At 44.1% G+C, this 14,738-nt stretch overlaps 1 protein-coding gene across 1 annotated transcript; it reads right to left on the bottom strand.

The window, feature by feature from the left end:
- Positions 1-428: 428 nt before the first annotated feature.
- LOC139382687 (protein phosphatase 1 regulatory subunit 14A-like) lies at positions 429-13,517 on the bottom strand. Its single transcript, XM_071126779.1, has 4 exons — positions 13,060-13,517; positions 2,554-2,634; positions 2,318-2,347; positions 429-1,292 (listed from the first exon to the last, which is right to left on the bottom strand). Exons 1-4 carry the CDS (start codon positions 13,255-13,257, stop codon positions 1,158-1,160), a joined length of 444 nt encoding a protein of 147 aa, XP_070982880.1. The 5' UTR covers positions 13,258-13,517; the 3' UTR covers positions 429-1,157.
- Between the last annotated feature and the right edge of the window lie 1,221 nt (positions 13,518-14,738).

The raw sequence follows: 14,738 nt of genomic DNA, 5'->3' as shown, positions 1-14,738 counted from the left end.
AACCAAATATACAAGCAATTACAACCAGCCAGAGAACTACACATTTACAAACCGTGTTGAAAATGATGCAAAACGAAACATTGTGTACCTGATGGGCAACAGTGAAGCAGTTGGGGTACTATCCTTTAGCTGACTGAAAAATCCTCAGCATTCCATCTATAGATATACAAACACTTGGGTAAGAAATAAAGGACCTGGTATTGCTGACAGCTTTAAATGTTATCTTACATTTTCCTTAATAGCTAGCTCAAACGCACTTTGTGAGTGACAGTTGACAACCTGCCAAGCAGTACTGCTTGGTCTTAATGAAAAATATCCTTTGTAGCTTTATGTATATGGTCATTAAACTCATTGAGAATATCACAACACAATATTTATCCCCCTTTTAATATATATATATATATATATATAGAGAGAGAGAGATTTTTTCTTCCACTTGACCACATGAACTATTGCCTCATGTTGCTGGATACAGTTTGAAAATATGGTAGGCCTGCTTGTAGCTAGGTACAATCGACTAACCCATTGGGATATATGAAAGCCTAGTGGTCTTTCTTACCTTCAGACTGACACTGGTACCTACAGTATGTTACTGGACTCTGCCTATGGTTTATGAGCTAAACAGAATTAGAGGTGCATCTCACAACATAAGACACAGACCAACAGTTTTACACCTTCATGGGCTTTCCAATAAAAGCATTATGCAATGGACTGGAAAATAAGAGAGAACAGCAGAACAATTCGAGGAAACACAGAACACAAGTAGCAGTAGCGACCCAACAGAGAAGCAGCCTGTTTCACACAATTCGGACACTTTATAAGTTGACAAAAATAAAACATAATTCATATGACATTGGAGAGGTCCAAATGTTGCAGGGACTGCCTGTGCATTGTAGTGTGTGTGTGTGTGTGTGTGTGTGTGTGTGTGTGTGTGTGTGTGTGTGTGTGTGTGTGTGTGTGTGTGTGTGTGTGAGTGGACAGAAGATAAGGTGTCTGCAATGTTTCTGATAAGTGGTCAGATCTGTGTATTTGACAGTGTGTAGCGCAAAGTGTATAGACCCGCAAGACTCAATGTTATGCATGTTTTTCAGGTAAGGTCCATGACATCGGGCTGGGGAATGGGGTGCTGGGTTTGAAGGGGTAACATAACAGGGCCTTCAGATCACCTCTCGGTCTGCAGAATCTTGCCGGTTGGGGAAGATGTGTAGCTGGGGTTGTTCGATGCCATCGTTGTGGAGGTCCTCCTGTTTCTGCAGACCGTGGAGTTTCAACACCAGCTCCTTGATGAAAACCTGCGTGAGCAGGGAAGAAGGGCAATCGGTCATCACATGAAACGTGCTCAGAACGGATACAGTGAGAGGCCGTGATACACAATCGTTGGTAATGTTGAGCAATTCACAGTGAAACAACAAGGGAACATGTTTCAGAGATAGCACTTCATTCATTTTGTGTGTATGATACCAATATATGTGTGTGTGTGGGGGGGGTCAACATGGTCTGTCAACCCATAATGGACAGGCTAAGTAATGCTGATCACAAAGGATACAGGGACAGTGTGAAAGAGGGACAAGACTAGCATTGTCGGCTACTATATGCAGAGTTATCATTAGTTACTTATTTGCCTGAAAGAAAGAGCAAGGAGGTGGCAGAGACAGAGAGGGAGGAAGGCGGCGTTGTAGTACTGGAGTTTAGGACTTGGACTTGGCTCAAGTCACACTTTCATGACTTGGGTGGGACTCAACCCAGACTTGATCAGTGGTGATTTTGTTCTTTTATAATGACATCATTATAACCCTGTTCTCTGACTGGTCCCTTCATCATAACATTGTCATAACCTGCCATCTGATTAGTCATTTTGCAACCTTAATAATGACATAGTCATAACCCTGTTCTCTTGATTGGTCCCATCACATTGACTAATCAGATAGCAGGTTATGAATTTGTAAACATTTTAAGGGACCAGTGTCACAAACTTCCGGGAACTTTCAATAAATTCCCTGGTTTTCCCCGAAATCCCAGGTTGGAGGATTCACGAAATTAGGAGGGAATAAGCAGGAAAAATCCAGAATCCTCCAACTAGGACTTCTGGAAAACCAGGGAATTTCTTGAAATGTTGATACCTTAATAATGACATCATCATAAACCTGTTCTCTGATTGGTCCATTACAATGAGATTGTAACCCTGTTCTCTGATTGGTCTCTTCGCCGTGACAGTCTATATACTCAGTCTCAGGAACATTCATGGCATAAAATACTACCCAAAACAATCTTAAACATATTGTTTTGATATTACTTATTTATAGACTTCCTCACTTACCTCTGTGTTATTGCAGGTGTGAAACATTTCCTGGAAAAAAATCCCCAGACCAAATAATGATTTTAGTTCAACTGGCCAACCTGCTGCTGAAACAATATATTTTCAACAGCAACCAAATCTACAGCTATTACTGCAAGTCCCACAATCAAAAAACAGTACAACTTGTTCACACAGTTTTTAGGTTGATCAAATGATAATGTCTTCAGATGATTTTGCTAGTGGGTAGTACAGTTCACCTGGAGCCTGTGAGTTCTCTCCTCGTCACTCTTCAGGTCTAACAGCTCGTCGATGTTCACCTCCTCCGGCATCTCCTCCTCCTGGGGACACAAGGTGACAGAGGGTCAGTCAAACTGTCCACCCATCCACCACTACATCCTGTAGCTAGCTGTATGTTAGGACTCTGCCCAGGGCATCCTCCATGAAACTCTGCCCAGGGCATCCTCCACGAAACTCTGCCCAGGGGCAGTATACTAACATACAGCTATCACATACCCCATTATATGTAAGGGACAGGCTCAGATACAAGCATATAATATATAGGTCACTCACTAAAAGGACAAAAATACAGGTCTTGCCTTGAGTTCTGAGTTGCGTGGGTCTTACAGACACAGAGGAAAAGCTGCGCGTGTTTTTAGAGCGCAACACCCAGAGATAGTCACAGACCCTGAAGCACTGCAGTGTGTGTGTGTGTCCGTCCATGTCGGCTGTTGAGTCATCATATGCATGAGGCAGAATGCTTGATGTGTGGGCTGGCAGTTAAGGGCTAAGGATGATTTGGGAAGAAAATATATATTATTTAGATGGCTGCGCCACTGTTGGAGTCGGCCATCAAAGTGCCTCCATAAATTGTAGGATTTAGTTTCAGAAGGAACACTGCATGTGAGGATATGCCTTTGAGGAGAAGAGAGAAAGGGAGAGACAGAAGAGACAGAGAGAGTGGGGGAGGGAGAAGAGAGAGAGAGAACGAACCCCCACCCTGGCTACTACTAGTCTAGGTATGCTGTAAGGACGGAAGCCACCACCATCAAGGCCAGACATTCTCCATCACAGATAGAATCCATTAAGCTTTCTCACGGCCTCCTAAATCGGTCACACTCAAACAGTGCATTCAGCCCCCCCCCCCCCCCCCCCCCCCCCCCCCCCCCCCCAAAAGCCTCAGAGGAAAGCAGAGACTATTTGTATAACAGTCTATGCACTTACTTCATTTGGGACATTTTCGCAGATCATTAACTACACTGAACAAAAATATAAAAACCGCAAAATGCAACAATTTCAAAGACTTTAGTGAGTTTACAGTTCATATAAAGGAAATCAGTAGATTGAACATCAATTCATTCGGCCCTAATCTATGTATTTCACATGACTGGGAATACAGATGTGCACCTGTTGGTAAAAGTTACCTTTAAAAATAAAAAAGGTGGATCAGAAAACCAGTCAGTATCTGGTGTGGAAGAACTGAGACATTTTCAGCTTCCAGGAATTGTGTACAGATCCTTGCAACATGGGGCCGTGCTGTAACTGAGCTAAACGACTTCCGTCATCATGAAGTGCTTTGAGAGACTAGTCAAGGACCATATCACCTCCACCCTACCTGACACCCTAGACCCACTCCAATTTGCTTACCGCCCAAATAGGTCCACAGACGATGCAATCTCAACCACATTGCACACTGCCCTAACCCATCTGGACAAGAAGAATACCTATGTGAGAATGCTGTTCATCGACTACAGCTCAGCATTTAACACAATAGTACCCTCCAAATTCGTCATCAAGCTCCGCCCTGTGCAACTGGGTACTGGACTTCCTGACGGGCCGCCCCCAGGTGGTGAGGGTAGGTAACAACATCTCCACCCCGCTGATCCTCAACACTGGGGCCCCACAAGGGTGCGTTCTGAGCCCTCTCCTGTACTCCCTGTTCACCCACGACTGCGTGGCCATGAACGCCTCCAACTCAATCATCAAGTTTGCGGACGACACAACAGTGGTAGGCTTGATTACCAACAACGACGAGACGGCCTACAGTGAGGAGGTGAGGGCCCTCGGAGTGTGGTGTCAGGAAAATAACCTCACATTCAACGTCAACAAAACTAAGGAGATGATTGTGGACTTCAGGAAACAGCAGAGGGAACACCCCCCTATCCACATCGATGGGACAGTAGTGGAGAGGGTAGTAAGTTTTAAGTTCCTCGGTGTACACATCACAGACAAACTGAATTGGTCCACCCACACAGACAGCATCGTGAAGAAGGCGCAGCAGCGCCTCTTCAACCTCTGGAGGCTGAAGAAATTCGGCTTGTCACCAAAAGCACTCGCAAACTTCTACAGATGCACAATCGAGAGCATCCTGTCGGGCTGTATCACCGCCTGGTATGGCAACTGCTCCGCCCACAACCGTAAGGCTCTCCAGTGTGTAGTGAGGTCTGCACAACGCATCACCGGGGGCAAACTACCTGCCCTTCAGGACACCTACACCACCCGATGTCACAGGAAGGCCATAAAGATCATCAAGGACAACAACCACCCGAGCCACTGCCTGCTCACCCCGCTATCATCCAGAAGGCGAGGTCAGTACAGGTGCATCAAAGCTGGGACCGAGAGACTGAAAAACAGCTTCTATCTCAAGGCCATCAGACAGTTAAACAGCCACCACTAACATTGAGTGGCTGCTGCCAACACACTGACTCAACTCCAGCCACTTTAATAATGGGAATTGATGGGAATTGATGTAAAATATCACTAGCCACTTTAAACAATGCTACTTAATATAATGTTTACATACCCTACATTATTCATCTCATATGTATACGTATATACTGTACTCTATCATCTACTGCATCTTTATGTAATACATGTATCACTAGCCACTTTAAACTATGCCACTTTGTTTACATACTCATCTCATATAAATATACTGTACTCGATACCATCTACTGCATCTTGCCTATGCCGCTCTGTACCATCACTCATTCATATAGCTTTATGTACATATTCTTTATCCCTTTACACTTGTGTATAAGGTAGTAGTTTTGGAATTGTTAGTTAGATTACTCGTTGGTTATTACTGCATTGTCGGAACTAGAAGCACAAGCATTTCGCTACACTCGCATTAACATCTGCTAACCATGTGTATGTGACAAATACATTTGATTTGATTTATCTTGCTGAAACATGAGGTGATGGCAGCGGATGAATGGCACGACAATGGGCCTCACGATCTAGTCACGGTATCTCTGTGCATTCAAATTGCCATTGATAAAATGCAGTTGTGTTCATTGTCCGTAACTTATGCCTGCCTGCCCATACCATAACCCCACCGTCACCATGGGGCACTCTGTTCCCAACGTTGACATCAGCAAACCTCTCGCCCCCACACAACGCCATACAAGCCATCTGCCCGGTACAGTTGAAACCGTGATTCCTCCGTAAAGAGCACACTTCTCCAGCGTGCCATCGAAGGTGAGCATTTGCCAACTGAAGTTGATTACGACGCGGAACTGCAATCAGGTCAAGATCCTGGTGAGGACGAGGAGCTTGCAGATGATCTTTCCTGAGACGGTTTCTGACAGTTTCTGCCGAAATTCTTTGGTTGTGTAAACGCACAGTTACATAAGCTGTCTGGGTGGCTGGACTCAGAAAATCCTGCAGGTGAAGCTGGATGTCGAGGTCCTGGGCTAGCGTGGAAACATGTGGTCTGTGGTTGGACGTACTGGATTATGGACGTACTGCCAAATTCTCTAAAACGACGTTGGAGGCGGCTTATGGTAGAGAAATATACGTTAAATTCTCTGGCAACAGCTCTGGTGGACCTTCCTGCAGTCAGCATGCCAATTGTGTTGTGTGAAAAACTTTTTAGAGAGGCCTTTATTGTCCCCAGCACAAGGTGCACCTTTGTAATGATCATGCTGTTTAATCAGCTTCTGGATATGCCACATCTGTCAGGTGGATGGATTATTTTGGCCAATTAGAAATGCTCACTAACAGGGATGTAAACAGAATTGTGCACAACATTTTAGAAAAATAAGCTTGTTGTGTGTATAGAACATTTCTGGGATCTTTCATTTAAGTTCATGAAACATGGGACCAACACTTTACATGTTGTTTGTATTTTTGTTCAGTATAAAATGCTGTCGTCACCAACACACTCCTTATCTAAACTACGTATCTCATGCTGAACAGCATTCCAAAGTGATTTCTAGCCAAACACTGACCAAGAGTCGCATGGTGAGATTCCATCTTATTTATTTTTCCCTTGGGGCAAGTCTGCTCATTGGCACAAACAGCACATTCAAAGGGCATTATTCATGATGTGCTGCTATCAACATACTGAGCCAAAAATGAACCCCGATCGGTTTTTATTGCCCTTTTTTGGAAAAGGCAGAGATTCTTTGAATAACAAAATATGGAAATTGATGAAGACGACTGTAAATATCACTGTAGACTAGATGGAAGGCTGTCTTCAGAACCTAATCCAAACACCAGCCGCCGTACACAACAAAGACGGCATGGGTGTGGTGTGTGACGTGTTGACTAGTGACACTCACACAACAGGCCATAGAGAGTTCAGTCTGACCTGAATGCTCAGCAGTAAGGTTAACCTGCCCCATTGGGCTCTGTCTGTGGGTGTCGTGGGGGCGGACGACTTAGAGATTCTGATGCCGGTAGTGTAAAGGTCCGTCCAGGAAAGATCCAAGCAGCCCCTTCCTGCCCAGGCATCCCTAACCTTTCTTTCAACTTCAAATGGCAATGAAATACTGTCTCATATTGCCCACACACACACACACACACACACACACAGACACAGAGAAACACAGCCACGTGAGCAAGTCCACAAACAGTCTCATACACGTACCACACAGACACAACAACGTGTGTAATACATGGCATTGTAATATACATGTAGTAAAACGACACATTGTGGGCATCAGCAGATCTATTCTGTAAAAACATCTTCATTCGTACCATAACATCCAAAATAATTATTGTAATGCTCAATTATACATGCTGTATATTCACCAATTAAGCAAACGCATAGCTCATTTTCCGCCCCTCTCATCTCATCCTAGCTGTCAACCGCTAGAACGAGTACTAGTAATGCTGGGGTTAATGAGAGGCTCAAAAAATCACATTCCTGGAAGTGTTGAGTAAACACAGCCTCCATGTGGGACCAACATGATGTGTCAGGCCTGTCGGGATGAGTTAGTCACTGATGCAGTGCTTTTATTGGGATTTGACTGCTTTCATTGTCCCAAGTCTGGGTTGCACATTATCCTTAGGTCGCATTCAAATTTTCCGTGAGGGGATGTGTGATGTCAGGTGGGCTAATGTGTCCTATACTTGTCTTTTCTTGAGTCCTATCTTACTTGTGCAGGAGGCTAATAGTAAAGATGAGCAGGCAGGTGTACAGACAGAGCCCTCCTACGAAAATAATGCCCTTTTTAGTCTATTTTCTTTTGTAACTTTAAATGCAACGAAGTGCCCATCAAAGTAGATCATTTCTCATAAATGTGTGAATCTAGAGTCCCCTCCCTGCCTTCTCTTCCTGCATACATGAGTTTGAAATGAATACCGCCAGTAGTAGGTTGAGGACCTGCCTTACAACAGGCCTACAAGCCCTCAGTCCAGCCTCTCTCAGCCTATTGCGGACAGTCTAAGCACTGATGGAGGGATTGTGCGTTCCTGGTGTAACTCGGGCAGTTGTTGCCATCCTGTACCTGTCCCGCAGGTGTGATGTTCGGATGTACCGATCCTGTGCAGGTGTTGTTACACGTGGTCTGCCACTGCGAGGACGATCAGCTGTCCATCCTGTCTCCCTGTAGCGCTGTCTTAGGTGTCTCACAGTACGGACATTGCAATTTATTGCCCTGGCCACATCTGCAGTCCTCATGCCTCCTTGCAGCATTCCTAAGACACGTTCACACAGATGAGCAGGGACCCTGGGCATCTTTCTTTTGGTGTTTTTCAGAGTCAGTAGATAAGCCTCTTTTAAAAAGTTTTTTTTTAACCTTTATTTATTTAGGCAAGTCAGTTAAAGAAGACATTCTTATTTTCAATATCGGTCTAGGAACAGTGGCTTGTTCAGGGGCAGAACAACAGATTTGTACCTTGTCAGCTCGGGGATTCGATCTGGCAACATTTCGGTTACTAGTCCAACGCTATAACCACTAGGCTACCCTGCAGCCCCTTTAGTGTCCTAAGTTTTCATAACTGTGATGTTAATTGCCTACCGTCTGTAAGCTGCTAGTGTCTTAACGACCTTTCCACAGGTGCATGTTCATTAGTTGTTTATGGTTCATTGAACAAGCATGGAAACAGTGTTTAACCCCTTTACAATGAAGATCTGTCAAGTTATTCAGATTTTTATGAATATTCTTTGAAAGACAGGGTCCTGAAAAAGGGAGTTAGGCTATGCTGTCAAAACAAGCAAAGTAGCTAGCTGATTCATGTAGCCAACAGTCGTGATGATCAAATGATATAGCACACCCTAGTATTTCTAGAAATGATACTTTTAACGAACTCCCTTTCATCAGTTCTAGTTTAGCCTGCAGTGTGTTTTAACAGACACACACACAAAGAGAGACAGAGAGACAGAGAGACAGAGAGACAGAGAGAGAGAGAGAGAGAGAGAGAGAGAGAGAGAGAGAGAGAGAGAGAGAGAGAAAAACATTCCACCCAGTTCAGCATCAGTAGAGGGCTCCAAGGCAGCAATTTAGTCCACATCACTTCCAGGCCAGTGGGTTGAAGGTAATGTTTTTTTTTGTTTGCTTGGGTACTCTGGGTGGTAATGTAGTCCACTGGTCCCTGTGTCCAGCTGTGCACCTGTGTTCATTTCTGTGTAATGTTTTCCATAGCCAACACCCTGATACAGTAATATAAATCTGGGTCAAAATACCATGTCAGGTTTATCTGAAGACTGACGGCAAGTAAACGCATTTACAAGTGAAGCGACCACACTTTAAATGTACACACATTTACAAAATTGCCATAACCCATTGAGGTGGAAGGACATAAACAATAAAAATAACTGAAACCAATCAATACATACATGAACCATTCAGCCTCAAGACAGTACACTTCACCGATAATGAGCACGAGGGTTAGTTTGTGTACTTCGTGTTATAACCCTCAGCTGTTGGGTTTACTTCAGAGCAGTACTGACAGACGCTTATCTGGTTTCTCTCAATTCCCCCCCCCCCCTCCATTGCATATCCCGCAACAGGCAAACTTCTAAACGCAGAAACACTACAGTCTCTATCTACTCCTGATATCCTACATTAACATGTACATTTCCAGAGTCTCGCTCCGTCAAATCGCTCGTCTGTCCCACTCACTTCTCTCCCACTCTCTAACATTCCCATCCTCTTTACTGCCTGTATGACATACTAGTACACATCTCCTTTCTCTCTCTCTCTTTTTATCAGGGCAGACGGCCATCCCCTGCTGTCACTTTCTAACAAGTCATTACTATTCAAAACATCGTGACTAGTTTTCACCCGATGCATCCCCACAGTTACTCGGTGCTACAGCACATAAACATCATATCAATCCGGAACAGGGGAGTCGTTTTTGTTTTTTTCCTTTCAATTAAGACCTAGACATCTCGGTGACGGGAGTTCCTTACTAATTAGTGACCTTAAATTCACCAATCAAGTACAAGGGAGGAGCGAAAACCCGGCAGGCACCCGGGCCTCTGTGGAATGAGTTTGACACGTTATCTACTATTAATTACAACATTATTAGCACATCTGGTCTGAACACTACCAAAATGTCTCATTGTCAAGAATGTAAGAGAAAAATATGGGTTTAGTGCTGTCAGTGAAATCGTGGTTATTGATTGTGTGGTTATTGACTTCATATCAAATGATTGCGATATGATCGGGCACAGCGAGATTTCCAATAGAGGTTCTCTCTACACCAGGAAATGGGGCTGGTCATCAGTTGATTGATGGCTGTTTATCTCATCTACATATGCATGCAAATTAAACGCATTCCCATTAGGTTATTCATTCGTCAACTAAATTGCGGGCAGGTGCTTTGGTTCAAGATAAACGCAATTATGTCATGTTATTTGAGTCTTATGAAATTCATTTCCACGTCGTCGACAAATTGCATTCATCGGGGAACCAGCTGTTATAGATCATTTGCCATAGATATTTCACATCCATTAGATATTGATTGTTGCTGCAAAAATAAACAATTGCACTCTAAAATCCTTAGTTCTCTGATGTTTTTCTCTCCCAGTTTGCAGTGGTAAATTGCATAACAACTGGCTGTCACATCTGTGTGGTTTAGTGGGCCGTGACGACTCAATAGAACGGTAATAATGACTGGGTGTAGTAGTGGGACGGGCTTAAAAAGTGAAAAGACTCCGAGCCTGGGAGACAATCACGCAGATAGCAGAACACTGCGGGGGTCTTAATCTGGGCCTCCGATTGAGCGTTGATACAAGACTAATGGCCCTTGATAATGGGCCAAGCGATGCGCTACATTCAATGCTTCAACAACAGGCTCAGTGATGGGGGGGGGGGGGGGTATTCTCTTTGTGCTCTTTGGTGACATATGGGACCTTCACTTCCCCTAAACCACCATCCCCCCATTCATAAGAATCATCCCAGAAAACAAAGATGTCATCAATCAATAACTGGGATAGTTAGCGTCCGTTCAGGCCTGGTCAGGGGGTTTTCACGTTGCAGGGCCAGCCAGGGTGGGCTTTGGTGTAGCAGGAAATGAGTATGGGGGAGATCTGATTACACCGTAATTACACATGCTTGCTCCACTATCAGTAAAGCAATTAACTAATTAACATAGATATAAAGCTGTGGCCATGTGTGTGTTTATGAGAAAGCAAGACATTGAGTGTGTTTACTGTATCCATCCACGAGAAACAGAATGGTACAGAACATCAAACTGTCATGATCAAATGCAATATTTCTATGTTCTCTATTCTTTAAGTATGTGGAGAGACACTATAATATATATATATATATATATATACGTATATGATGGCTCACTGATGCAGTTTTTACTGTCGTTGTGGTTGTATAATGGTCACTACAGAGACATCCCCCAGTGAGAGAATTGCTTTATCTCCTGCAATTGGGTAGCATCTGTCAGGTGGTGGCCTTTGCAGTAGACACTTTGAGTTTTTACTACCATGTTTTATTACTGTGTTATGAATTGGATGTAGAAAATAGATGCTGAACAACAGACTGCTAATTGCTCTGCAGAAATAAAAAGAGACCCACCCAGAAGGCTTTAGACTCAAATAGGTCAACACAGGGCGTCCAGTTTCTATAGCATTCTAGTTAAATACCTTCTGAGCAGGAGATGGTTGTGTCCGATGGAGAGATTATTGGCATGGAATAACCCTTAACATCTGCACCATAGCACCGACCCCATCCTTACATCAACCATCATCTCCAACCCCGCCTACTCACACAGCCACCACCATGCAGTGCCATGGCCCAATGCCCACCAACATCCTCTGGTGCCCCTGCCCTCGTTTATGATGCCACACACCACACCAGGTCCTCCAGGGTCCTCCTGTTTTGTCAGCCAGAAGCCCATAAACCCTCAAGGCTGTCCATGTAAAGCAGCAAAGACTAAGCGACCTGGCCAGCCTGCCACAGACCTGTTATATTTCTGGGAGCACTTTCAATTGGACCTCTGATCTTTCCCATGTCACCCCTGGCAGCGAGACAGCCTTCCCCACTCACCGGGAGTATAATGTCCTCCAATGACCACCCATCCCCTTACATACAACCCTCACATACAACAGGAAGAGAACAACATGAAGAGAATCTACCATATCTACTTGTGTATTTTGCATTGGATGTCCGAGTCTATTTTTAGGGCTATGAAGTGTGATAATATTTCGTTCAGCTAATAAAATTCATCAGACAATACCCACATTTCCTTAATGAATATAGAGAAGGAAATTGGCATGGGCTAAAAAGGGTGTAAACTGAAAACAAAGCTGGACATGGTTAACCTTGTTGTCCTGTGCATGTGCTCCATGGCCTTGCTAATGGCTTTGTCGTTTATTCTAATCCCATCTTCTTCTGGTGACTCAGACATGTTTGCTTGAGGTATTAGCTAAACGGACAAGTGCCCAGTTAATAGTGTCTGATAAGAAAACACATGCACAATACTATTCATCTGATTCGATGAGACCACGAATTTACCATTATGGCAGGCAGTGTTTTAACTCGACAGTCATTCGGCACTATGCCTAGAAGGCATCTATCTACACATCCTTGATTCATCGAATGTCAAGCAGACAAGGCGCAGGGAGACAAGGCAGGCAACCCCCCACGTAAAATGGATTAACGTCGTAGCCACATCCCAGACCGCAAGGGACACTAGGCAGTACAATCTCTGAAAAACCGACTCCAGAAACATTTTGTGAATAGTTTTACTTACATATCTTGAGGAGACTGAAAATACGCAATCGCTGCGTAGCCGCTGTACCCAAATACGCCAAAACCCGATATATTCATTATAGTGATTTAAATCCAACTGAAGAGTGATGTGCAGCGCTACAGTGGATTGCGTACCCCGTACCAAAGTCGCTTTATTTCATGCAGTGGACACTTATGCTAAACTGAATAATTGTTATTGCGTAAAACCCTTTTTGTATTCTTACAATAAGTCAAATAAATGTTTCCCATTGTCTAGGTATGTGACTGTATGCGTAGCCTATCAATATAAATCCGTTTAATTTCAAATAGATGGGACTCACTCACCCTACCCACATAGAGCTCGTCCAGACTACAGTCAATCCACTTCTCCACATCCAAGCGTCTTTGGAGCTCCTTTCTGTTGTACTTTACCGTGACCCGTGCTTGCCTCTTCTGCAAGCTAAGCCCCGGGTCCCTACCTGGACCCCTACTCGGGGAATGGACCTTGTTGTTACATCTCCTCCCGACCCGGTTCGCAGCCATATCCACTTTGGATGACAGACACGTGCAGACTATGAACCAAGGGAGTTATTAAAGAAGTGCACGATCGTTGGCAATAGTAGCGCACTGGTGAAGAAATCGGCTATGGGTCCTAGCGCCACACCTTACAGACCCGGGTAACTGTTGTGCGCCGAGAGCAATGTGATGACTGTTTATTTGATTGAGATTAGCTCTAAAGAAGTTCTACACTTTCTGAATTGTGTGACAAGAATTCGCCAGAATGTGAGTGACGGAGTATTCTGGGGAAATTACAATGACTCACCACTATTTATATTTATTTAGCCTACAAATAGGAAAGTCGAAAAGTTCAAGGCCTATTACCATGGGCAGCAACATTGAGGGTTTTCACCGTTGTAATGTAGTCAACTGGGTCGGACTTCCAACTTCATTGGCTGATGAAGGTGATCAGCCAATTAAAGAAAGAAGAAAATGAACTACTTCATATTGGAGATGCCTCAATGGCGCTGCCCATGCTGTCACAGACGCTAATGATGGCACAGATACAAAGATGAATCCTCTATGTATCTCAATGAGGCATAGTGGCATGGGCTATTCAAATCACACCCTATGAGGTCCGGAGCCTGCTGGTTTTCTGTTCTACCTGATGCATTAATTGCAATTAATTGCATCACCAGTCCCTGATCAGAGGGGAATAATGGGGGAGGGGGGGGGGGATAATGGGGAGGGGGGGGGGGGGAAGCAGTCGAACTGTTAACATGGTCTAGATTGGATTTCGAGGGGCCTAGTGCTACACTCTGGATTTACCTACAGGACCTTAGCGCTCCAGAAACAAGGTTGGAAAACCCTGAACTAGATGGTTGCAGATTCAACACCAATGTCCCGAAGGGAAGAAATAATATTTGGTCCAGCAACAGGAGGGTTACTGGCATCAGTCCTAAATGCCATCCCCTGCCGTTGTGCCCTTGAGCAAGGCACCTAAAACTCCAACCTTTGAGTGTTTCTGTCTTCTTTTCTGTCGACTAAGGCAAATGGATCAATCAAGTTGTCTTCTTCCTCTACTACATCCATCCCCCTGTGCTCAAAAGCCCTGCCTTCGTTATAAACACAGCTGCCTGTAGTAGATATGATAATAAGGACTATTTACTGATGTACTAAGCCATTTGGTTTTAGGTTATACCCAGGGCTGCACCATGCAATAAACCCTGTTTGCAGCCTACTGCCTTATTTACTCATGTCTGTTAGTTTGTCCTTGCTGTAAGCCCTGGACTTTGACTCATATCTGTACACCCCCATTCACACACTCCTAAACAGCATATTTTTTTTTTAACATAACTAATACGACATTGAACCTACTACTAGAGGACGCTTGCAGCTGGTATTGTCCGCTCACCTTTCCAATCACCAAACACTGGAAAGCATGAACAATGTTATTTCACAACCTTTTATAGTAGACTTGTGACAGGCTTTTATCCTAAATAAGAATTTAAATCAACTTGCCCAGT

This window comes from Oncorhynchus clarkii, chromosome 24 (genome assembly GCF_045791955.1).
Source record: "Oncorhynchus clarkii lewisi isolate Uvic-CL-2024 chromosome 24, UVic_Ocla_1.0, whole genome shotgun sequence".
Lineage (NCBI taxonomy): Eukaryota > Metazoa > Chordata > Actinopteri > Salmoniformes > Salmonidae > Oncorhynchus > Oncorhynchus clarkii.
This window is presented reverse-complemented; position numbering and strand designations above follow the sequence as displayed.

Excerpts from the sequence above, each read along its gene's own strand:
- LOC139382687 (XM_071126779.1), bottom strand. The coding sequence starts at position 13,257 with ATGGCTGCGAACCGGGTCGGGAGGAGATGTAACAACAAGGTCCATTCC. Across the intron at positions 2,635-13,059 it reads ACGAGCTCTATGTGGGTAGG|GAGGAGGAGATGCCGGAGGA; the intron begins GTGAGTGAGTCC and ends TTGTGTCCCCAG. Across the intron at positions 1,293-2,317 it reads ACACCTGCAATAACACAGAG|GTTTTCATCAAGGAGCTGGT; the intron begins GTAAGTGAGGAA and ends CTGCTCACGCAG.